This window comes from Watersipora subatra, chromosome 8 (assembly GCF_963576615.1).
Source record: "Watersipora subatra chromosome 8, tzWatSuba1.1, whole genome shotgun sequence".
NCBI classification, from domain to species: domain Eukaryota; kingdom Metazoa; phylum Bryozoa; class Gymnolaemata; order Cheilostomatida; family Watersiporidae; genus Watersipora; species Watersipora subatra.
In genome coordinates, this window is record NC_088715.1 from 59271059 (window position 1) to 59297994 (window position 26936).

At 35.9% G+C, this 26936-nt stretch overlaps 2 protein-coding genes across 2 annotated transcripts in view; one reads left to right on the forward strand and one right to left on the reverse strand.

The window, feature by feature from the left end:
• Window positions 1-26936, forward strand: part of LOC137401402 (cilia- and flagella-associated protein 300-like) — a 33354-nt gene that overhangs the window by 377 nt on the left and 6041 nt on the right. The window contains exon 2 of the mRNA XM_068087736.1: window positions 11944-12056. Coding sequence (XP_067943837.1) covers window positions 12043-12056 — 14 coding nt within the window. The 5' untranslated portion in view covers window positions 11944-12042. The remainder of the gene's footprint in view (window positions 1-11943; window positions 12057-26936) is intronic.
• LOC137401401 (eEF1A lysine and N-terminal methyltransferase-like) lies at window positions 573-26922 on the reverse strand. Its single transcript, XM_068087733.1, has 11 exons — window positions 26732-26922; window positions 23195-23423; window positions 22346-22548; window positions 21145-21262; window positions 19086-19204; window positions 16683-16838; window positions 15037-15220; window positions 11836-12013; window positions 10097-10299; window positions 9120-9249; window positions 573-1548 (listed from the first exon to the last, which is right to left on the reverse strand). The coding sequence occupies exons 1-11, from the start codon at window positions 26821-26823 to the stop codon at window positions 1199-1201; spliced, it is 1962 nt and encodes a 653-aa protein (XP_067943834.1). The 5' UTR covers window positions 26824-26922; the 3' UTR covers window positions 573-1198.

The window sequence follows — 26936 nt, forward strand, 5'->3', positions numbered from 1 at the left end:
CTAACAATTACTTTAAAATTCATTAATACAATAATATTGTTGCTAGCTCCTTTAACAAGCGTCCACCTGATGTCCGTTCTCTTAACAGTGAAAGGTATTTTAAGCATATGTCAAACCATTTTTTTGAGTGATTAGCTGTTGCTCTTTTTTATTTTATGATTCTGGTATGGCATGATTTGGAGATAAAGTAATACAAAAAACAATGACAGACAAACTCAGAGAGCTGTGCCCAAATCGATGAAATAATTTAATAGTTTATGATCAAATAATTTATGTATATTTGATTTGTTAAAATGAGAAGTCCTCATTAGACAGATTATAATTTTCATAGTAATTCCTTCCATCTGGATACAACTACAGATGGTTACAACTAGTATAAAACCAACCGACAGAAAGACAACCAATAATAATGATCCCTTACGATCAAGGTAAGCAGGCGTATTCAATTCAGAACGCAGACAAATTATTATTGAAAAGCTCTGAAGCTCAAATTTATTGATACGCTAGTAACAGACGTGACTGTATATTATTTCTTCATCACAGTGCAATTCAAGCCATTTATTCCAAAAAAATAAAATCACGTGAAACTAGTATAGGCAATAGCAATAAAGAAAGAAGTACCTTCTTGAGAAAACCACAGTATTTGATAAGTGAACCATATGATTCACTATTATTGAATGTACTTCTCGCATTGTTTCCAGTTACTAATGTTTATCCGTAGATGTTTTGCAAATCAAATTTGTGTTACAATTACCAGCAAGCTTTACAGAAAATGCTGGTTCTGCAAAAAAATGTTGGTTCGGTTGATGTGTGTCCACCCTGTTATCATCACTAGCACGCCGACCACAATTGTATACATCTTCAAACATAACTCGAACAAAGAAAGGTAGGCATAATGTCAATCTGCATAACTGAGTCAGAAGGGCCAGTCAATCTATTTGAGAAGACCCTGAAAAGCTAGCGATTTACGAAACATGGCAACTATAAAACTAAGCTAATTAACTATACAACGTATTATATATGTATATTGCTAAATTCATGTATATGCAAAAATAGGTCTACACAGGTACATATGTAACACGTGATTCAGTTAATGCACTTCCATGCGGTTTATAACCAATATATTGACAAAGCATGACAGACATTTCACTCGGTGTATGAGAGAGAACTGTCTACAACAGCTGGTAAACAGTCAAGATTATGCAGTTGAAAACTTCATGAGATTTAATTCGGACTCCAGAATTGATAGCACCTCAGCAAAGTCGCCTGAACTGGCATCTCTAGAGCGCAGTTTCTCTTTAACCTTTGCCGTTATCTCTGTGAACATTTGCTCGCTAGGCTTCAGCTCTCTATCGCATCCAAAGAGTATACTACCTTCCGGCAGGTCGAGCTTCTGACACAAGTTGAAGGTACCCTTAAGTTTGCTTCTAACTGTAGCACAGTTAACAGAATCGGTGCTGACAAGAAATAGTCCATCCTCTTTGACTAGCCTTAAAGACTGATCGAGCAGGTCAAGGCTGACTCCGTTGAGGATGACGCAACCATAGCCTGAACAGAGACAGTTGATCAATTACAGACGTTCAAGTATCTAAGCTCTAATGATAATTGGCTTTCACAGTATCCCACTGACAAATGCACTTTTAGGGTTGTTTGCTTTTACAAAATGACTTTTTTGTTTGATAAAAACCATCGTGTGAATCCTCTGAATAGCTTTAAAACATGTTTTCAACAGTCATTTTCTTTCTGCACTGCAATTATGTGTTGCAAGAAACATTGCTGCACCTCATATATGAAATCTTTGAGATTTTCTCACAAACAGAACCTTAAACTCTATGCTAAAATATTTGTACAAAATAAATATTGCTCTGGGCTAAATAATAATCAAGGAAATGACATCTGTAATATGCTTGGCTAGTGGCCAACTCTGAATTGTTCAGTTCACAATGAGTCCAGATAATCCATGATGGGCAAAATGACCTTTTGTACCTCGCAAACAGCAGTAATTAAGTGGAAAAGGAATACCCTACAGGATGAAAATATTCGTTGGTCATAAAAATTCGCGATTTCGCGAACAGTCAATACCGCGAATTATTAAATTCAGTGAATAATTAGTTCTATTTTTAATCACAAGAGAGAATAACTACTGCATCAAATTGAAAACTAGTCGCTAGCCTAGTTTTTAATGTAAATACTAAACGTAATTGAATTCCAAAACATTTTTAAAATCATTGCCTGAGCTTTGAGCTAACACCATTGGCAATGCATCACATTTATTTACAAAATTATTTGAGGTTGTCACAAGATATGCAGAATTGCGTCATCGCGAAAATAGCCGCGAGGCAGAACTACTAAACGTAGCCGAGTTCCAAAACTTCTTTAAAAGCATCGCCAGGCTTCGAGCTTTGTTGTCATTGCGTCAAACTTTACAAAATTATTCAAAGTTTTTACAAGTTATTCGGCATGGCTTCAGCACAGCAAAAAAGCTCTCCTAGTCTTTCTACATTAGAATCAACTTCATCAATCTCTAATACCGAAGTCAAGGACGATCATGATTCTGATCTGGACATTATGGTATGTATTTGATTTGCAGTGCAGATACGTTTTTCCATAATCAACTGCATTAGTTAATTCTTTTGTTTAAAAACTGATCGCTTTCATCAAATACTTTAGCTATTGTTTTTGTACTTCCTCAACACTATTTAATATTTTTCTTCTTTGTGTTTACTGCAGATTGAGAATGAAACAACCTACTCCGATAACGAAAACTAGAGACAAGTAGTAATATTCATCAAGACAGGAATATTGGCAGAGAGGCAACCAGTCAACCTAGACCCCTTCATCGACAAAAACTCCTTGATATCGCCATAGCAAACATGATTAAATTATATATTTTATTTCATGTATAGATATATTATAAATTATTACGAACTTGAGTGTACAAATAAAATATTTCAAATACAAATAAAATTTTACAAACGATGAATAGAGTAAATATAAACAGTTTAGTCCATATGGCGGTTGTCTAGCAATAAAATTAAACTGGTACTCTTGATATGTGAATACTAGCGTGTAATGGTGCTTTCTGACTAGTTAGTTTACTAATAGCAGCTCTGTCGCTGTCACCGTCTTGGGTAGGTGTTGAAGGCGATTCTCTCGCTACTACATGGCTGGTAAGGAAGTTATCATCAGAACTCTCCTCGTGGCTTACTATTGCAAAGTTCCGCCGATGGGCCAAAGATTTGTGCTCGTAAAGGCGGTTTTGTTCCTTTTTTAAAAACAGATATATTTTTCTCGTAAGTAGCTGCGGTCACTTCAACCTCAATTTCCAGACTTCCCTGAATGATTGGTGATCTTCTAAGAATGACATCTACCACCCTTGCAATCATTGTTCTTCAGTGTATGATGAAAAATCTCTCTCTCACACTAAAACAAATAATGAAGCAGTAGGGATGGAAAAAAATACGGTAGTATTGCGTTTTACCGAAGAACCAAAGTAAAATTCAACTAATTTAGTAAATGTAAAAACTCATTACTTACCACAAGTTGTTGGCTTATCAAAGGCCTCCAAAGCGATGAATATTCGTGAAAACCTCTGGACGCAGCAAAAATTGTTTACCGTAGAATAGCATGATCCCCTTGCAGTTGTAAGCTAAATATAAACCGGAACATGCGGTGTGCGCATGCGTAGTAATAACTATCACTAGCCGCAATAGAGTTAACTTTTCCTAGAGAGCGGCAGTTTTCAGCCGCGAATAAATTCATCCGCGAATATGCATGAAAAGACAATTTTCGCGAAATATAACTCCGCGAATAAATTCATCCTGTAGGGTAGCTGCTATGAATACAGCATACATGCTTAAACTGTATGCAACCTATAACAGTCCAATTTATACCACTTTAGGGAGGCCTAATATGGCACCTAATATTGACATGTGCTACTTCAGAACACTGTGATAAGATCATCATTGCTACTAAAGACAGATCAGCCAACCTGCGGGGGGGGGGGGGGGGGGGGGGGGGGGAAATGAAGGGTTTTCTATCTATTTGTTAATCTGCCAATACCTTAGTCTCATGTACGCTCTATTTTATGCCTAAAGGCATAAAATTGAGCTGTACTATTCAATATCATACCATCAGCCATCCTCTAGCCTCATCAATGTAATGACATTCAAATTTATCTTAATACATCTTGTGACAAGACTGAATCATACAGTATGAGTTAGAGAGAAAATCCTAGTAGACCTTTCTGTATTAAAAACATGAGGTCAGTTGTCTTCCTAAAATAGTCTGCGAACAGGATGTAGCGGTAATTTAATTGTCGCAGGTGATCGTTATCCTGTGTGTCAAGGAAAGTTTGCAGAAAGCGCAGCTACCTTCATAATTCTCGTTACAATCGACCAACATTTGTTTGCACTAATACAGACCGGACCATGTTCAGATATTAAAGATTTTGGACATTTAAGTTTGGAAATTATAAATTGAGCACTGTACTAAACAGTACTACACTAAACAGCATATATTGTCTACCACACATACTACTAGGCTATAATATGGTACAATATGCATACGCAGTATATATGAATGAGTAAAATATGGTTATACCTGCAATAGTTACAGTATAATATTAATCCTGTGGTGGGCGTGGCGACGTTGTCACTTATGTTCTTCACTATCTCATGGGCAGAGCGACACTAGTGTCGCCAACGGTAAGTGTTTTTAACCGGGTTTTTGTCGAAGTATTAGAGTTGAACAAGGAACTACTTTGGGTAAAACATTAAACTGATAGAATTACTACTTATTTCGATTGTGTGTCTTTCTAAATTCTGAAAAAAAAAACTAAAAACTTTGAGGTTAGAAAATGGACTTTGATAGCTGTAACAATGGAAGGTCATTATGTAGTACGATTCCTCTCACGAGCCTTTTAATAGTTCATTTTAAACATTTTAAAATGTAATTTAACAGTTTAATTTAGTTTAAAATTTTAAACTAAACATTTTAACTCTTCAGATCTGGCTGTGAACCACCTTATGGACAAATCTGAAGACGATGAGTCAAATTCAGACTTTTGTGACTTTGAACCGCATGATAATTCAGATTATTCCGACGATCAATCATGTCAGGCACACTCGTCACTAAAATGATGACAACCACAAAAACAAAAGAATTCATGGATATCGATGTAACTAGGTCATTATTAGTACACTTTTGTGGATAATCTTTTATTGATCACTTTTTAATGTCGGTTCATAAAGATCGAACAAACAGCTTTTGAGTTATGACCAAAATAGCGAACATAAAATATATTAATAATTTTTTCGGAAATAACCGGAAATAAATTTGCTTCCCAAAGAGGTAATATACGCAATAATAACAAACAAAAGTTCCAGTACAATACTCCTGGTGCATGCGTTGCTTGTGTCATCTGTCGCGACAGCCAGCTATCAGTCTAAATCGTTATTCTTCAGACAGACATAGGTACATTTAACAATCGTCCGAACCTGAGACGATGTCAAAAATTGAATGTGTGGGGAAGTAAAGTCTGAACAAGCGCGGTTTGACTGTATTAAAACATTATTAAAGATGTAGTTGCGTCAAAAATGAAATTAGGACCCATAAAAGGCTAAAACATCAGCTACAATTTGATGCCATTTTTGTCTTTGTAGACCAACCCTGTCCAGAGATATATGCGTTTGAATGAGGCTCTCTTTTAAAAAGCTCACGTTCCAGCGGGTGCCTATTTCGTGACGTCACAAGCAAGGTATCTGAAACGAAACCACGAGCAATAAATATGAGGTCGATTCGTTGACCAATCATGCGTGCGAAATTTTTATATAGGCCGTAATAAATGTTATCACTCGTAAAACGCGTTGTCTGTGATCTCGAAGATTCTCATCGTTAGAGAATTCATTCTCATCGTTACTGATTCAACGTGTTTCAACAATTACTAAGTTATACATAGTTTTAAAATGGCTTCAAGTTCGAGCGACCGCTACTCAGAGTTATCTGAGCAACTTTTAGTAAAAGATTAGAGTAGACAGCCTATGGCCAAAGCTGACAGGCGTCAGCAGCATTTTGCTGCAGAAAAAGACAGAATGGAGGTAAATTAACTTAGAGTCTTCTATACTTTAGTAAATGTAATATTTTTTATAGTCATAAATACATATACTAATTAATAAAATGATAATTCTTTGCTATCTCCAATCATCGTTTCATAGCTTATCTGCCGTTTTACCTAGCTATAATATTTTTTTCGAATTTTCTTTGGTAAATTAGAGTCATGATTACAAATTATTTTCACTCGTAGGAAGTGGGTAAAATCGAATGATCATTGCAAATCTTTAATTTCCAGAACCAAAGCTTCGAATCGTTGGCTTGGCGTACTTGTGCCTTTATTAAATGTTTATTCGTTTTTAAAATTACACTCGCAATCTATTTAACTCCCAATTTGGAAGCTGTCAATAGATACGCTTTAGAATGATATATCTATGAATGACATATTTATTGCATCTACTTTGTTTACATTTAATTGTTTTACTGATTACAGAATGTTTATGTCGTCCCACCAGCCGAAGAAGCTTTGTCAGTGTGGAAACTGCCATAAAGGAGAAAGCGAGACTTGAATGCGTGCTGGATGATGTTTTGTTTGAGTTTGTTGAAGTAGATGAATTTGTCTTATTGTATCAGCTAATACTATGTGAGTGGCCACGACTTGATGAATATTTTTAATAAAAGCTTTATGCCAAGATGAAAATATTTTTGCTTGTAAAAATTATATAATAAAATAATATTGTTGAAGATAATGCAAAACATGATTTGCAGAATATTTTAGTGAATCGGATATGGTATATGGGTGTCCGCAGAACTGGAGAATGTGAGTTCAAATCCAGTTTGCAGCAGACTTCTCATCCTTAAAACTCTATCCCTGTCTATATTATTTTCAAAGAGGTGGCTTGCTTATTTCACTTATTTAGTATTCGGTAAGAATACTAGTAAGAAACTAGTACGTAGGCAATAGGTAATAGGCGACATAATGTGGGCGGGGCTTATGGGAGGCTGTATATCGTTTATATGGGTAGCTGCAGAACTGTGCTGATACAAAGACCGCGTTCTACATAAAGTGACTTGACAGAATTACCGTAGACCGGTAGAATTGGTAGTCGGTACCCAAATGTTTACACAACATTTGGAGAAAGTGAGTAGAACAAATTTTCAATTTTCGTTATTTGAGACCTTTTAAACATTCATAATAATGCATCTGTAGCAGGATTTAAAATTTTATTCTAGCCAACATGAGCAAATACAAAATAAGATATATGCCAATAGAGCCGCGTAAGACTAGACTTTTATCGCAAATACCCGATGTGAATACGAGAGATAGAGACAGGTTGCCAAACGCGTGACATCATTTTGGGGAAGTCTGGGCACGTTTTGGTGGCCTGAGCGTTTTTACGGCGATCAGATTTTTTCGGTTTTAATCTTCAAATATCTTGGCAATGCGATCGCGTAACACAACAAACAACATATCAACTGATAGAGAAAAAAAATGCTTTCTTTTAAGATCAACTTAAATTTGACGCAACTACATCTTTAAAGGTTGACTTGCAACAAAATTCACATTACAGTTATTTGATATCACAAGGTTCACCATGTCTTACTCTACTGTGATGTAGTTGCAAAATATATGGAAATGTGATTACAAGCTTTTAAAAGCTCAAAAACGAACAGTTAATCGCATCCATCATGAAAAATTGTTCGGAAAACGAAAGTTTTGGATCTCTTTATTTCGACGACGTACTCAAACATTATGGTTATTGTTTTGACACGTGATGTTATCATGTGAAATAAAGGGCCAATAAGAGGCGCAATATAAAACGTCTCGTAGCACTAGTTTATGACAAACACTTCGGCTTTTACCGGAAAGCCCTTATTAAATACAGATGCTTGCTACTTTACAGTTTCGTTTCAGCTTGTTCTAATCATCTAGTCGTAATGTGATATCATGTGACCCATAATTTCTGCCAAATGACGCGAACCATTTCCGCAGCATTTGTTGACTATCACAGGTGACCAACAGGCTCCTCATGTTTATTAGAGGATGATATACACTCCTTCGAGTTGAAGAAAAATTAAACGAATTTTTAAGGTAAGTTTTGAGATATCAGTGCTCAAAGTGACAGCATTACAATGGAGATGAAATAGACGCGTAAGGACAATAGACATGGTTTTATTGAATGCGTGAAGTATATGCATATTTGTGAAAATATTTCGACGAATGAGGTTGCATGAAAGTGTAAACAGAAGCCAGCATGTTCAGCTACATCTCATTTGAGCCATTTTGGACAGGGATTCCAACCTACGGCGTTTTCGTGATGGCTGCGATTAACTGTTCGGTTTTGAGCCTTTCAGAGCTTGTAATCACATTTCCACAATTTTGCACCTACAACACAGCAGAGTAAGACATGGCAAATCTTTTGATACCAAATAACTGTAATGTGAATTTTGTTGCTAGTCAACCTTTAACAAAAATAAATATACTACCTTCCCGGCTGTGAAAAAGAATTAACAAAAACTTGCATTTTAAGCTGTTAGCCCCAGACAGACTGATTAGTGTGAACATCATCGAATGATCTTAGAGAATCGCATACAATTACAGTCCTTAGAATTCCGTCCATATTTCTTTTACAAATATAGTAGATGCTCGCGCAATGTAATAATCCATTCCAAGAACATTTATGTTATAGGAAAATCATGTTATATGAAGAATAAAATACATGTAAATAACCTAATCCATTCGAAAATCTCCCCAAAATCATCCCTGTCGAGATTTTCTCTTTAAGTATCTGGTAAAATTTGAGACGAATAGGAAACTAGAAGAGCCTATTTTATACTGTGTTTAAAATCTTATGTTAGAGATCTTCTATGTATGATCGACACAGACAATATGAGGCGAGTTTAACATGAACTTAAGTCAATCAACGTTGTGCATAAGTTCAAGGAGTTAGAGCCTTTCACGCTTCATATGACTTGTTCTTGAATATGTATTGACAAAGCTATGGTCAAGGTAGCATTTTAACAGGTAACAATTAATAGGTAAAAATTTGATAGCAGAAAATACGTACTTTTTTCTTCTAATCCTTTGAGAAGTTCATTGTAACTAGATCCAGAAATAAGAGAAAGATTCTGACTTAAACTGTAGCATTGCTGAGCAACAGAAACCATAGAGCTATCTGCTTCGACACATGATACACCCTGTAATATCAAATAGGCAACAGTAACCATAGAGCTATCTGCCTCAACACATGATACACCCTGTAATATCAAATAGGCAACAGTAACCATAGAGCTATCTGCCTCAACACATGATACACATTGTAGTATATAATAAGCAACAAAAACCATAGAGCTATTTGCTTCGACACAAGATATATCCTGCAATATAAAATAAGCAACAATAACCATAGAGCTATTTTTTGTGCAGTTTAAGAGTTGCCTGCTTTCTTTTAGTGCCTACAACAATAACACAAATACACATGTTATACAATACATGTTGGAGTAAACACTAATTTATCAGGTATTACTTTAGTACTACTCAACTAAACAAGGTTTTTATAGATGGGAACTCAAATAAAATCCAATCCCGGCCCAACTTCTTACTGTTATATTTATTCACTGTCAAATCTTCTCACTGTCTCATACCGATGACTATCCCAACTCCTAAAAGTCAAACAACGTTACTGCCACATGCCACTGTCACACACGTCATTGTCACACACGTCACTGTCACATCTCACTGTCACATTCTCATTATCACATCTAGTTGTCACATCTCACTGTAACATCCAACTGTCACATCTCCTCATCGTCACATTCTCATGATCACATCTCATGATCACATCTCATTGTCACATCTCACTGTCGCATCTCCTCACCGTCACATTTTTGTACTGTCGCATATCATTTTTGTCACATATCATCACTATCACTTCTCATTGCTGTTGCAACTCCTCACTGTCACAGCTTCTTACTGCAGGTAGAGTTTAACATACCCTAGTATCTCATGCATGCAAAATCAAGGACAGCAGGTAGCTACATATACCTGAAAAGCGATGCCTCTGATATATTCAGCTATGAATGTGGCTAAAGTTCCACATTTAAGACCAACAATAAGCAGTGAGGGTAGACATGGTCCCAATAAGGCGCAGTGGCATGCCACAGCGGCTATAATTCTCTCCATTGATGAAACTAACTCTGCTTTTACTATAAGCTTTACAGATCGTTTCTTTTTATTCTTCCCTTTTTCTATAAACAAAAGGAGAAAAAATAAAGAATACGGGCAAAACGAGAAGCAAATGAAACAAAATAAAAGACAGAGAAAATAAGACAGAAACACCAGAAGCAGCGCAATGAAAGAGAATAGACTTGAAATGAAGCACAATTAATTGCTCGGTGATCTTGGTTGAACATATCTGAACCAAGCGGCAAGAAAACTTCGACAAGTGGATACCTGCCCAGTTGCAGAAAGCAATTCAAGGTTGGATGTCATTCCCGTTACCCCTTTTTCAGAATTGAACCCCAGCCTGTTCCTTGTGAGTCAGGAACTCTAGACCATGAATGCTCCATGTAAGCCTAGCGGTGGACTTGAGATCAGAAATGGAAAATGGAAATTTCTGAACGATTAACTACTAGGTTGATTATAAATTGATTATTTAACAAACATAAATACTTCTACGTGTACTTCTAGATTGTGAACAATACTGAATGAAATATATAAATGCAGAAAAAACTCAATTATTTTAAATTTTACACAAATTTTAAAACTGTGAATATATACCTATATCGTTTTAAGATTACAACGAAATCAGTAAAAAACATCCCCTTTAAATAGCTTGGTTCAATGAATTCAATTAATTTGGAGGTATATCTGCACATTTGATATCAAACAGTCCATAACTTTGTGCATTTTCTAAGAGCCTAGTAGCAAAAACAAGGTCTCTGTGACCTGGATAAGAATGCCTGGAGCCAGTGGCAAGGGAACAGTGAAGACCGAAGACATGCACAGTTGTAGAAAGTGATTTAGGGATGGGTGCCATTATTATCACAACCAGTAGCTCTTTTGGGAATCGGACACCAACCTATGTTCACAGGTGCTCTAGATCTCTAAGAGATGGCTGATTTAAGAGAGGAAGCCACAAAAATAATATGTTAAAACATATAAAGAGGTGGAGAGTAATTACGATCTACAGAAAAGGAGAAATTGCAGACAGAAGAAATCGATTGAAACAAGAGAGAAGAGCAAAGGGCGAATGCAGGCAGAAAAGGAGCAGAATGAAAAAGAGAAAGAATACGTGGCACCAAGAAGCAAGATGTTGGAAAGAGACCTCAACAAGTAGAGACCAAAATACAAAAGGAAAGGATGAAAAGTAGAACAAGGCAGGCCACAGGGATAAAAAGATTGTGAATATAACAGTAAATGTAGTGACAAGGATGGATAGAAAAGAGCTGAGAAAACGTAGTCAGAACTAAATTGCGCAAACAAGAAGACAGCAAACACAAGTAAAAAATAGAATACGGAAAAGGGAGAACACGGAGAGTAGAAAGAGAGAAGATTTTGTGAATCAGTGACTACGAAATACATCACATTTTTCATTTGTTATTCGTGTTTCTAGCACCAGTAATCAGGAATAAAGTGAAAACAACTACTAAATGTAGGAAGATACAACAGATATACAACAGTTATACAACAGTTATACAACAGATACAAATGTACACAAAGGAGCACTGACATATAAGTACTCTGCAATGAAAATATTCATCAGATGAATGTCAAATACTCACTGGTTATAACTCTGGCAGACCCAACTGGTTCATTAGAGCTCCCAATAAATGTATGTCTGACTAAAGAATTATCCTCTCCTGACACGTCTTCTACATATATATCTCCAGATAAAGAGTTCTGAGTTTGAAAGACTATATCCCTGACACCAATTCCTTCAGGTAAAGACAGGAAAAGCACCTGTTGGAACAAAGTAAAAAGTTACGCTGATGCATTGCCAACTGTAAGTCCATGAACAATTCATTCTAAACCCATACATCGACTTCCATTCCTATAAAGAATTTTCAACAATTAAAATTGTTTGTGTTAAGTGTGTGTTTAGTAAGCCAAACTCATTGAAGTTAAATTCAAAGTTTCTGTTACATAGCATCAGAAAGGTTTATGTCCTGAACGTGTTGCTGTCAAGTCTCACTCAGACCGTTAGACACTACGTCTGTCTCGAAGGTAAAAACTTATAGTAGTGTACAAAGTAATATTACATTTTGTAGCAGATTTTAACTACTAAATAGGTATTCGTTACTTTGTTAACGTAGGTACCAAATTATAACAATTACAAACACACTTTAACATAGCTATATCCTTTTTTACATAGTTTTTCCATAGTATGGTAAAGGATTAACTTGTATTTAATTATTTTACATAGATAATAGTTCCTTGAGACATGAGTAAATTGACATACGAGCTCAGTCCCAGAAAGCATTAAGCTCGTATGTCAAGGTATGACTGTATCCAGTGATCAAGAGTATAATTATACCATGATCTTGGTATGACGGCCTATAAGTATAGACTGAAACTGATCTGGAAAGTCAAATTTTTCTTTGCTAAAAACCCGCTTCAGTGTCATTCGTCGAGTGCCTTTCTTCGAATGGCAAGACTACAGCGCGGCGTTTATAAGTGAAGAGTGCAACAAATAAAGGAGTTGTTTTCCCTATAAGAAAACACTCCGTTATACAAAAAATGTATTGGAAAGTGTTATTTTGGCCTGTAAGACAATAAATAACCTACCAAAGTGTCGCAAGAGCTATCACTAAATATGTCCTGTAAATGCAGCCACTAGTCATTGGAAAATATTTTGTATGATGATTAGAGGTATATGAAAGCCTGATGAAAGCAGCTAGCAGAACATGCAAATGTACAAATTAAACATATAGCAGTACAAGGACTGCTATTAATTTATTGTCAAAGATTTTTGTCACAGCTAACAAGCATTTTACCAACTGAGAATGAAAGTGTTAATAGTAAACACTTCATACGTACAAAGTAGTGATCCCACGACCAAACACGAGCAGAGCAATTGTTTGGGAGATGTACATGTATGATAAATGCATATGTGCACACAACTCACGAAAATTATTCATCAACGGTGACGCAAACCCTTGTACCAAAATCTCATCAACAAATTTAACCATTTTTCAATGGAGTCGTTTAAGTATAATAATGATACAAAACACATATAAACCTATTTAAATATGTTACCAAGTCTTTATTGTTTGTAAACAATTTCCTAATTTAGACATTAATTCGACCTGAAATCATTATTAAAACTTGACAAGCCTTGTTTTTATCAAAATTAAGACCGGCAAATGAAACGCCGAGCGACAGAGTATAGGACCATTAAGCCGTGCGCATTTCACGAAACAAAAACGTGCACATTTTACCAGTCTATGGTATTGCCTAATTGCTGAAGGTTTCTGTAATTAACGTAGAGGTACTGAAAAGTCATCGTCTCTTTTTTGCCGATTTCAAAGCAACTGACATTTTGGACACTTATGATTACTTTGGTATTCCAACTGATGTCCAAAGCAGTGAAAGTAAAGGAAATGACAATGATATTTTTTCTAATGATTTTTATGAGATTATTACAATATTTAATTATAAGAATCATTATTCGGTTTTATAAGATTTAATTATAAAAATAAGCATTCGAATTTACAAGATCGAAGTATATAGTGATTGATGTTGTTCAATATGTTACTGTTATTATTTTTTCTAAATAGTTTTGTTAAATAGATTTTCTAAAATCTATATAAATATCACAACTTCTTGATATTGTTAGCTATGACGTTTTGAAATGTTAACAAAATTGTGCATTGGTTTTCTATTATTAATGTATTACTATATTAATAATATTGGTTATTCTAATAATATCAGTGCATTTTACTTCTAATATTGCATTTATCCTATTGAGAGGGAGAGATATAAACATATAATCATTTCCTTTCATTATTGCTGTTTGTTGTACATAATAACACCCAGTACATTACAGCTACAATTGCAGTTATCCTATTGCACTGCAATCCCATTTGACTGCTAATATTGCATTTCTCAACCATCAGTACCCTTTCTTTTTTTCCAATTGATATCACTTTGGTCGTGGGCTGTATGACAGGAGAATTTCTAGTTTATAGATGTTTAAAAATCTAAATTAGAGCTGCTATTGTTGTAAGATATGAAAGCGATTGTTCTAATTTTATAGTTCCACTATAGCAGACAGACACTTGCTCAGCAGTGTCTAATGCGGCTAAATGTGCATATGTTACTGCATCAGGGTACTAAGCCCAATGTTATGGGTTGAAATCCTACACGACGCAATTTTTTTCATGACTGCGAGCTGTGGCGTCGAACAGATTGACAGACTATACAACCCTAGCAGTCGTAACCGACGTAAGAGTTTGTTAGCTGTAGTGACTACATGTACAATTATTCTGGTGGTCGAGTAGAAAAGGTGGTAGCATGTCTGACTGTCAAGCTGAGTGAGTGAGTTCGAGTCATGTACAGTGATATCTTTTTTCACAATCTCAAACCGTAGCTTCGGATAGACGGATGGACCAGGGTTTTATTATAGCAAAGAATAGAAACCTACTTAATGACCTATCAAACAACTTCAGCAAAGCCTAAATAGAATACAATAAAATTCAAACAATACACATTAACATTTAACAAAAAAAGTATAAATATTTATAAACTAGATCTGTGAGCTGACTAAAATGATAAAATAAATAACCAACGGAGTACCAGTATGAATCGCTAAAATGAAACTTTCCTTAAAAGAACTGACCAATGATCATACGTTTATTGGCAAGTGTTGTGCTGTGATTGGTTGTTACTAGCTACAAACGATGTACTAATAAATTTAGAATAAATGGCCTCTGTATATCAACGCATCTACCTGATGTACACACTAAATGGTATGAATAGCTTACCGTTTTCTCTTTGGTGCCAGCCGGTGCAAACTGCATGACTTGAAGAGAAAGTTCGGCCTTGATTTCGTCGAGTCCATGGTAGACATGTCCTCGGTCAAGGCTGACTACCAAAAGTCTCTGATAGCCGCTAGAGTCGGCCAAATCTGTACGACCTTCCTTGCTGGCAAACGGTTGCTCAGCTTCTCTACAATACAGGAATCAGTGACCCTCCCTATTATTGGTTCATCATGGTTCTAGGACCTATTTAGCATTTTACAACAACAGAATGTTGTTTCCAGTATATCCATAGGAATACACCATAATTTACAAATTCAACAGTGAAATAATTATCATAACTTATTAGTTAAACCTGGGACTTACTGAAAACAATAAAATCGACTTTCGGAGATTTGTTAGGAAAGGTGTGAATAACGAAATTAACATAGAACATATAAATATAAAACGTTTTTTATTGTTACTCTACTGTACAGACAAACAGGCAGAAGCACACACTTGACAATGTAATGGTTCAGAGACAGAGGTGATGATAGACATCCATGGTGTAACTTACTCTAATATAGACAATGTATTGGTTCAGAGACGGAGGTAATGATAGAGATCCAAGGTGTAACTTACTCTAATATAGACAATGTATTGATTCAGAGATAAAGGTGATGATAGAGATCCATGGTGTAACTTACTCTAATATAGACAATGTATTGGTTCAGAGACTGAGGTGATGATAGAGATCCATGGTGTAACTTACTCTGATATAAACAATGTATTGGTTCAGACTGAGGTGATGATAGAGATCCATGGTGTAACTTACTCTAATATAGACAATGCATTGGTTCAGAGACAGAGGTGATGATAGACATCCATGGTGTAACTTACTCTAATATAAACAATGTATTGACTCAGAGACAAAGGTGATGATAGAGCTCCATGGTGTAACTTACTCTAGTGTACAGTTGATGGAGTTTAAACTAACTTGGTTTATATATTCTGCTACCTTTACCTATTTACATTTATGTTAATTTCTACTTTCCACCTCTTCACTTTCACTTACAAAACAGCTATGTTTTTAGGTTTGAATTTCATATGGAAGAAGTTATTTTGAATGTAGATGTCAATTATTTTTGCAAACTTACTCCGTCAACTGAAAATTTGCATGTAAAACTGGTCATCCGGGCAGCATGTCTATCCGTGTTAGAGACTAGAATTAGAATAATTGGCTAAAAAGGTAACATGTCTAACTGGCGTAACATTGACATGACACAACCTGTCTAAGAGGTGCAAGCCAGTTATGAGATAGAAATATTTGTCTGGCAGGAGGAGGCAACTCATAAATTGTAATACCAGACACACAAAAGTAGACCAAATGCAGAATACGATGGCATGTCAAATAGCAATGAAGAATATGAGGAAAATGTGTCTAACAGAAAGTAGACAACTCCCAGTGAGTTACATCAAGACACAAGCTGCTCTATATACGTAACATCATTTAGTTGCAGCTTTTGTTGCTGTCTTTAATATATCCGCATGAAGGCTGTTTACAGTTGCAGGATGCGTAAAACTAGAGTTTTGATGAAATTTATCAGTGATGTAATGAGTTCTTCTGCTGCTCATAAACCTTATACCGCTTATAATAAAGACAAAAAACTTACTTTCCTTGTGGTACAATGAAGACCGAATACTTCTTATCAAACTTGGCAGAATCGTTGGTGGATGAGTCGACCACCCACATTGTGTATCTAGGAATTTCTGGTAAACCTGGTGTGTAGAACTCAAAGCTAGGCTGATTCCCTTTCTCTAGCTTATATCTGCAAAACATATACACAGTGAACGAGCGTATGAGAGGCGCTAAAATAAAATATGAAAAGAAGTGGAAGTGAAAGAATCTGCAATACAGAACTATAAAGGGGTGGTCACACGAGCGCCAAACCGAACTAAATGACGCAAAACGACGTCGCTGTCAGCTGTAAAAAGTTTGGCCGAAGACATTTCTGGCCGAAACGAACCATTTCGGTCCTGCTCGAATTTCGTAGCCGAACCCTTGCTCTTATTGGCTGGTTAAAATTCTAGCGAGCCCGCGTCACATTTCTCCTTACGTGCGTGTGAGCAAAGTTAAAAAGAAATGGAATGATACTTTTATTTCGTTAAATAAACAACATGAAGCAATTTACGACAAGGCTCACCCGGACTGGTAATTGTGTTGCATAAATGTAAGATGTTGCACTTAAGTTTTGCATAAATGTAAGAAAATGGTTGCGATTTTCTTTCATGTAAAATGTAAGTAATGTGTCATATTTATCCTGATGAAGTATCGTTGACTGATTTATTTATGTAAAACCACAGTACTATGATAAAGACTGTTTTTGTTTGTTATGTACTCAGCATAGAAAAACCTTCATATGTTAATAAAAAATATAATTATGTTGATGGGAAGGGTTGGCAAAATCTTTGTATCGAGTGATTTATTTTGAGCAGCTGAACGATTTTCTGATAAATCTGCAGTGTAATTATAATTTATAATTGTACCTCAAAGTTTTTTGTTTACAATAGAAATATTTAACTCAAATACATAAAAACTACCAATGAAACAGTGTCCTGTCTCTATACGTATGGTATCTAGGAAGCGAAATGACTTCGGATGCCGTGTGACATGTGCCGCGAACCGAACCAGCCTCCGAACCGAACCTACGTCAGTTCGGTGCTCGTGTGACCACGCCTTAAGTCTACCTTCATTTTTAGCCATTAAAAAAGCAAATGCTAAAACGTTACATAGTAGAGATGCAACTGTTGCTAATTCTATGAATTGATCTATGATGGTGTCAAACGACCTAGACGAAAGTTGCAAGTTTGATTTCAATAGGATACAATCTTTCCAATAGGATACACAGCTCTAACTGTGGCTCTGAAAAGACGAGCACAGCTCTTATTATAGTGAAATAAAGACCATTAAAACCATTGAAAAATGAAATGTTCAGAATTTAGCCTACATAATCATTGAAAAACATAATATTACAGCTGTTTGGTTTACATATTTGAAATCAGGCCAAAATAAAGATTAATTTAATATATAGTTTATGTCTATTGACTAAGGGGTGCTCGCACTCGTAAGGGGTGCTCGCACTCGTAAGGGGTGCTCGCACTCGTAAGGGGTGCTCGCACTCGTAAGGGGTGCTCGCACTCGTAAGGGGTGCTCGCACTCGTAAGGCGTGCTCGCACTCGTAAGGGGTGCTCGCACTCGTAAGGAGTGCTCGCACTCGTAAGGGGTGCTCGCACTCGTAAGGGGTGCTCGCACTCGTAAGGGGTGCTCGCACTCGTAAGGGGTGCTCGCACTCGTAAGGGGTGCTCGCACTCATAAGGGGTGCTCGCACTCGTATGGGGTGCAAGCACTCGTAAGGGGTGCTCACACTCGTAAGGGGTGCTCGCACTCGTATGGGGGGTGAGCACTCGTAAGGGGTGCTCACACTCGTAAGGGGCGCTCGCACGCGTAAGGGGTGCTCGCACTCGTAAGCTCATGCGAAGCTGTGTTTTTCATTATGTTTTGAGCCTTTTTTCATTCCCAACAAGGGAGTGTGAGATTACACTCTTCAATGGTAAGGGGTTCGTGCTAGGGGATTGCGCTGATCTAATGTATATACCGTGAAACCTCTAATTGAACGCCACCTCTTTATGAACGCCGCCTCCGATTGATCGCCACTACAGAAGGATTGAAAAATAGAGCGACATCGCGTTCAATTAGAGGGTTTACGGTATATTAGTTTTAACACCGCCGACCCAACATACCCAGTTTCAATGCACCAAATTCCCTATACAAGCAATAGCAGTAGTCATTTCATGCAATAAATGAAAGCACTTAGTCATAAGCTAGGATGAAAGCTGATCAAAATTGAAAACTTAAGCCTCAGAATAAGACATTATTCGCATACAGAAAGATTTTGACAGTACAAGATTAGTTCAATGTACTTATTATATAAGCACAGGGTACACTAATAAGAACATTCTATAGCTACACAGGCATGATGAGAGACAATAATTCAGACGAAAAAAAATTGAGATACCCATGGGAGAGCTTGTGACGAAGGATTTGATAGTATTGACATTCCTTGACGGCAGAAAGCAACTCCTCACTAGAAGTGTGTCGGTTGCACTTATCTTCTTGTAGTGCTGTTTCCCAGATCTGTTTTAAAGATTTGAAAATAAGACAATTATAATAGTCAAGGGGACATTCTATATGTGATAGTGAAAGGAGTCTGGTGATCCATTATTTGGTCATACAATGCCCATTTACTTAAAAAGCGATGAGTGATATTTCATAGAGTGACCTTAACATAAGCATGGTAATACTACATTGAATTTACCAATAGAACCGTGACCGAAGAATTGTAACACACAAAATATTTATTACAATTGTTAATACACTGAATTATTCCTACATGTATCTATATATATATGAATCTCATTGTTTTTCTTTTTGACTTCTTGTTAAACCCTGCGTCCATTGGTACCAATTAAAATCTAACAATGAAAAATCCACACAGCACTGGATTTGATCTCAAGACCTCCAGACCTAGAGGCAGCAAACTTAACCATTAGGCTACAGAGAATACCATGGATTCATTGGGCAATTAGTCACCATATTGGTTAAAGGTTGACTTGCAACAAAATTCGCATTGCAGTTAATTGATATCAAAAGATTCACCATGTCTTACTCTGTTGTGTTGTAGGTGCAAAATATGTGGGAATGTGATTACAAGCTTTTAAAAGCTAAAAAACGAACAGTTAATCGCAGCCACACAGACCGCTGTAGTTTGAATTCTCTTTCAAAAACGGCTCAAATGTGATGTAGTTGTGGTAGATGGTTTCTGTTTACAGTTTCATGCAACCTTATTCGTTGAAATATTTTCACAAATATACTTCACACATTCAATAAAACCATGTCTATTGTTCTTACGCGTCTGTTTTATCGTCATTGTAATGCTGTCACTTTTAGCAGTAATATCCTATAACTTACCGTAAAAATTCATTTAATTTTTTAACCTTACCTCGAAGGAGTACATATCATTGTCTGATAATAAAGACGAGCCTGTTGGTCACCTGTGATAATCGAAAAGTGCTGCAAAAATTATTTGCGAAGTATTGGGTCACATGATCAGATTACGACTTGACGATTAGTCCAAGCCGAAACAAAACTGTAAAGTAGCGAGCATCTATATTTGATACGGGTCTTCGGTAAAACCCGAAGTGTTTGTCATAAACTAGTGCTACAATAAGTTTTATATTGAGCTTTTTATTGGCCTTTCAATTCACGTGAGAACATCGCGTGACAAGACAATAACCAAACTGTAATGACTACGTCAGAGAAATAAAGAGATTCCAATCTACGGCGTCTTTTCGTTTTTGAGCTTTTAAGAGCTTGTAATCACTTTCCCACATATTTGGCACCTACAACACAGCAGAGTAAGACATGGTGAACCTTTTGATACCAAATAACTGTAATGTGAATTTTGTTGCAAGTCAACCTTTAAGATAATTACACTTAAAGTGCTTGCTTGGGGTTAACGACTGTTGACCCCGTTACGCATAATGATTGTTCACCTGGGCCAAAATGCTTGTTTTAATAGAGTTCCGTAAAGATCTAGCTTTCCATGTGAGTTACTTGAATTCATTAGGTTATTGTTCTATTACCCGTGCAACGCCGGCATTCTACTAGTTTACTATATTTCTCCATTTAAAAGTTTGGCTCAGATATGTGTTTTATTACGCACACATAAATTGTGTCTATTTCAGAAAATAAAAACATTAAGTACACAACAAACAATTTGGAACCAAGAATGTTATGTGTTACATCACAACGGTGTTACAAATTGCAGTACACAGGCTTGAAATAACTAACAAAAGTTTTTTACATTTGTTATTTTAATCTGCGAACATGAAACTATCCTAATCAGTAAACTTGCATCCTGTAACTGGATAGAATTGAAAAAATAAACGAAAGCAAAATTGCTCTTTGTTGATAAAGTAGAGATGCACCCAGTAAAATTTGAAAGATCAGCAGGAACTTTGGAAGGTTTATATCGAAAGCCTGCAACGTATAGATTCAAGCAAACTTGTACTCACAGTAGTCATGCCTGACATAGCCTTTAGTTTGGTGATTATAAATGCAAAAACAGGCATCTTAAATCCGTCTGTTTCTTCATCTGACTCGCTCAGTTTATGCACCCGAAATATGCAAACCCTGTGAAAGGTGCATGGCAGTGAACAGCAACTCATCAATGACTCATTACGACTGGTGAATTATTGATTGGATTCAATGCTACACCGTGAGAATGTTTTAATTCAGCTGATTCAAATTGAATATATACAAAATAACAAAACTGCTTTGCAACATTTAGCGAGGATGTCAAAGGACTAGATGCAGTCTGAAATAACAGTTTTTGGTATAATTAGCAAGTAAAAATTCTTATAAAATTGAATGGTCTCTTAAATATACATCACAGCATAGCAGCACATGCATTTACACAGTTTGCATAGATTTTAAAAGCCTTCAGATTCCACATCAAAAACTACTATATAAAAGTTTTTTATCAGAGCAAACTGCAGTGATTTGCCATAGCAGAACCAAATTCTTTTATATACCAGATAAAATGAAACTAAATATAATAAAATCATGTAATTTATGATTCTTGCATGGCACAATTTGGAAAACATTGCTGTTTGAAAGGAAATGAATGAGAATGAAGTGATATATATATATATATACATACATATATTATATAATGATATATATATTAATAGCATATATATTAATGATATATATATATTATACATATAATATATACATATTAATAATATATACATATATTAAAAATATATACACTATACATGTAATATATTATATGTATAATATATATAATATATATAGTTATATATATAATATATACAAAACTAGACAATTTTTATGACTAAAGTTTTTTTGTTTCTTGCCATGAAAAACAGCAACAACATTGTTTCACACTTAATATACCATTATAAGTTTAATAAACTGGCAGATTTTAAAGTTTTCTTTTTTAACCTAATTAACTTGAAATGACATACACACATTAACGTATATACAATGTATGAGTGTTTTTTCTTTCTAATTCTTTATGAAACTAGCATTTCTAATAATAATATATATGATCTATCTCATCTCTCAGCTCAAGAATAGACAAATTCTCATCATTAGAATATCTTTAAAATATTTTATTAAAAATTAAACAACTAAAGCAAGGAATTTCAAGCTGCTAAAATTAAAAAAATGCAGCTGCTAGTGACAAACCTGTCCTTGAACGCATCTATGAGTGTTGTAAGCACATGGTCCTGGGCTAAGCTAATAATCATGTAGGTACCAAAAAAATTTATAACTCTCCACACTTCATCCAGCATAGACAGAGAGAGTGATTTATGTTCAAGGTCTGGAAGCAGCGCATCTAAAGTACCCTTGTCTATGGCAGACTTGAAACTGCAATCACCAAACTCCATCTGTAACAAAAAAGGGGTACAGTAACAATGACACTTATCTAGAAAAACAGAAAAGTGATACGGGATAATTTACCCACGTATGTAAATACCAAAAAGTGTTCCCATTATCTTTCTACCAAGACTCCCTCATACGTTATGTGTTTAGTTTTTAACACATTCTGCAGTGAAAGGTGAAATGGTATACAGAATAAACTACGACCAACCAGTCAATGGCACTGTCAAGGAGATACCTGAATGCTGCCTAATTGATACCTGTTATGAGTCATGACATCTGCCATCATTCATGACATCTGCCATCATTCATGACACCTGCCATGAGTCATGACACCTGCCATGAGTCATGACACCTGCCATGAGTCACAACACATACCATGAGTCATGAAACCTGTCATTAGTTATGACACCTACCCTCAAAAACTGTTTTTTCAGACATGGTGCCACCTCTAGTCATTTCAGATCCTCCACAAGTGTACAATGCAGTTTTTGTTTCTGCCTATCTATATTTTTATTGGACGTTGTCCGTGCGTCTGCTCGTTTTTCTGTCACAAACAATCTTTAAACTCCGATTGGCACACAATTGTATTACAACTGACAACAGCTGAATTCCAAAGCTGGTGAAATAAGTTATAGCTAGCAAAAAACCAACCTGAGTCGCATCCATGCGTGTGTAGGTCATTTTTGGTCTAAGCTGTGCATTCTTCTGGTTCATTTGTTTGATGACCTGTTCGCTGATGTCAATATTTACAATGTTATGATAGGACAGATCATAAAGGTCTTCACTTAGCTTGCTGTTGCCACAGCCAACCATCAAGATTTTATCATGCGCTTTTACATACTTATGAACAATAGTGGAGAGTTGTGGATATTCGCCATACCTGAAAAACCATAGCATGAAATACATTGAAATGAAACAAACTTGCATTTGACTGCAATAATTTAGTTAGATGTGAGTATTCTGACGTAGTCGGGTCCTCCTGTCACGATCTTCCTCAATTGCTAGGATTAGAAATTTCATGAGTTCTCTTAGGAGGGTACTGAGGTGGCTTCTTGTTGTCTGTCTTGAGTTTTTGTCAGGATTGTCTCCCTTAGCAGTGTAACCCAAGAGCCATTGTGGTTTGATGTTCTTACGAACACCACCAATGGTTCTTCCATGTCTCAACCATTGACGTACTGGACATACGCCTGCAAACTAACCACTGAATCACGGTTGCAGCAATATTTTATGTATCAGGAATCAGTAAACAAGAATAAAAGCAGCTGTCAGAGATTTTCAGCCATTATATCAATGAGTCACAAATGGCACAAACTTACTGGCAATAGTAAACAATCACGATTATGAAATAAACAAAAAAACAGCTATTGAAAACATTCTAGAAATATTCATAAGGAGGATGCACAGTAATATATTCCCAGTTTTCTGATAAAACATCATGAACCTGATCAAAAATACTCGTCATTATAGAGTAACAAGTCTGAAAATGCTTGGAATGTCACAAAAATGCAAAGCAAATAACTTATACTAATTCTAACAACTTCTTAGACACACTGAGAGTTACCCATAAACTTTACCCCTGTACACAGACTTCAATTCAAGTTTGATATTAATATATGGAAGAAATGCATAACAAACTCAAACAAATTATTGTAACTTCCTTTAAAAAATGAAGTAGGGATAAATCTTTGACATCACGATACTAGAATCCTGATGAAGTCTCAATCATATCAGCAGATAAAAGAGACATACTAGAAACTTCTCTGCTACAAGAAGGTAAGACGAAAGATTACGTGTCTCAATCATTTGAGGAAAGTCATCGGGGTTACCGTCAAATAGGCAAGTAATCACTTGCTGCATCATTTGGCCGAGTTAAGACTGCTATTATATATATATGTCTGATTGCCACAAATTTTAGGCTTAGCTGTACATGTCTGGTACATATAGATGTATATGTACTTATATTCTTGTTCACTTTTGCTTTTGTTTCTCATAATTTTGTTGCGTGTGGCTGGCACTTTGTGTTGTTTTTGGATATATAACATGGTTTGCTGAGACTACTGTATAGTTTATTTGAATATACTCTGTACAAGACCATTACATGACTCATCATGTGTTTCTCATGATTGTGCAATTGATATGGAATGCAGACATTCGATCAGAAATTTTCTATAAGTTTTACTTTTGTATATAATCAGGCAGTAGGCCTACTCTGCAATAAGAATCATCCTATTTCAGAAATTATTCAATCAGGCTATTTACTTGTTTGGGTTATTATTATTTTGGGTTTATATTAATGATATAAGTAGCTCTCTGGTTCACTCTTCAATTAGTCTCTTTGCAGATCATGCTCTGCTATATTGTCCTCTCAACGAGCCATGATTTTGAGTACACAATTTTATCTCAGCAAGACCTATCTGTTGAGCAGTGGGCAAACAAACACAAAATGAAGCTTAATGGTGAAAAGTGTCAGATTGTTTTGTTTGATTTAAAACGGGAGATCGGCAAAGAGACAATTAAGTACACTCTATACAGTGTTCCTCTGCGGATAGTCGAGTCACTCAATTACTTAGGCGTGTTTGCCTCTAATGACTTTGACTGGGACACTCGCATGGATGCTATGTTAAAACCTTACCAGAAAATAGGAACAATCAAAAAAATTTGATACAAAGTTGCAAAAAATGTTAAAAAATTGGCTTATTTGGTTTGTTTGCAGACCAATTGTAGAGTACGCTTGCGAGGTGTAAGATCCATACCTCATTAGACAAGAAAGTTAGTTGAAAATATTCAGCGGTGCGCAGTATGTTTTTTAGCCAATCTCAAGGAGTCTTACATAAGCCAGAATAGAGCTACATTTGGAGCTGCTCAAAGATAGGTCAGCAAGAATGTCGCTGCTGATTAAAATCCTCTCAAGTGATGAAAACAAGTCATTGATTACTGCTTTTGATGTCCACAGTAACACACATTCTTATACCACTAGATATGTGACTAATAAACAACCTAGGGCTGTTTCGACCTTCAAAACATTTTATCAGCAAAGTTTCTCCCCTAGAACATCCACAGACCTGAGAAGGAGCTGACCATTTTCATGGTGTTGTTTATTTTGCTACAACAAGCTTGTTGCCTATTAGTGCTTTGAAACTAATTTATTCTCTCTTGTAATATTATATAACCACATTTTATTGTGACTTTCAGTAATATATTTTACCCGCAAATGACCCTTATTTTTGTGATGGATTTACTAAACGGAGCTTCCTAGTTGCCATATGTGTTCAGTTATTTTCGGCCCAGTAATGCAGAAACCAGTTTGCATGGGAAGTCCATAGACTAACACCCAGTACTTGCTATATAAACAACTGTGCTTTAGTGTTAGGGAGAGAACAAAGGGAACAGAGCAAGGAAGTTCTGAAAACAACAAAGTCAAGAACTACAAGGCAAAAAACTACGTTCCATAAAGAAACAACGTTCATAAAGAAACAACGTTCATAAAGAAACAACGTTCATAAAGAAACAACGTTCCGGTGAAACATAGTTTACGTTTCCTTACTTAGGAACGTACGGTGAAACATAGTTTCACCGTCAGGAACAAAGTGTCAACATTATTGAACTGCTGCGCAGCTTTGTACATATGTGTACATCTTTGACCTTCATGCATTTAAGGGTGCAACTGTTTGGGTATTTATTATTTGTAAACCCATTTCAGCATTAAGCTACGGTTGAATGCAATGAATTGTACTTAGATGTTCTCTGCTTTTTCATGCTTATAGAGCTTGAGAAATAAAAAGCCATACTTATTAACCAATCATATTGCTTACAACAATTAAAGTTATGCATGAGAGCTATTACTTATTCAGTACAAGACAAATTGTACGCAGGACCCACTTGCAAGTGGTAGTTAGCTGTGACTTCTACAACATTCTCCTCAAAATCAGAGTCTTAGGGTTCTCTCCAAATCTAGACTTGAATAGCAATTTTTAATCAGTGTATTCATGTCAAGATTGTGTTTTTTCCTTCCTGTTACAGAAACAACGCTAGGCTAGGTAAACACCCTATAATAAGTATGCTCTATACATGGCAACAAAAACGCAACATAATTCATATTTTACTAAATAATTAAAACTTACTTAGGTAAAATGACCGATCTAAGTCAAGTGCAGTTAAAAACTAACTGAATTGAATCCCTTGACTTACCAATCGAAAGCTTTATCGCCCCGAGTTTTAAAAAACCCTTCCCAATAGTCTTTATCTGCAAACTGTGCCAAATTTTTCGGTAGCAAACTCATGCTTCCCAAAAAAATTATGATAAGGAATAGGCTACTGCTCCATGTAGACGAATGATATTGTACGATAAGACGGGTTGAGATTTTACGGATATATTTCGTTAGCGTAATAGACT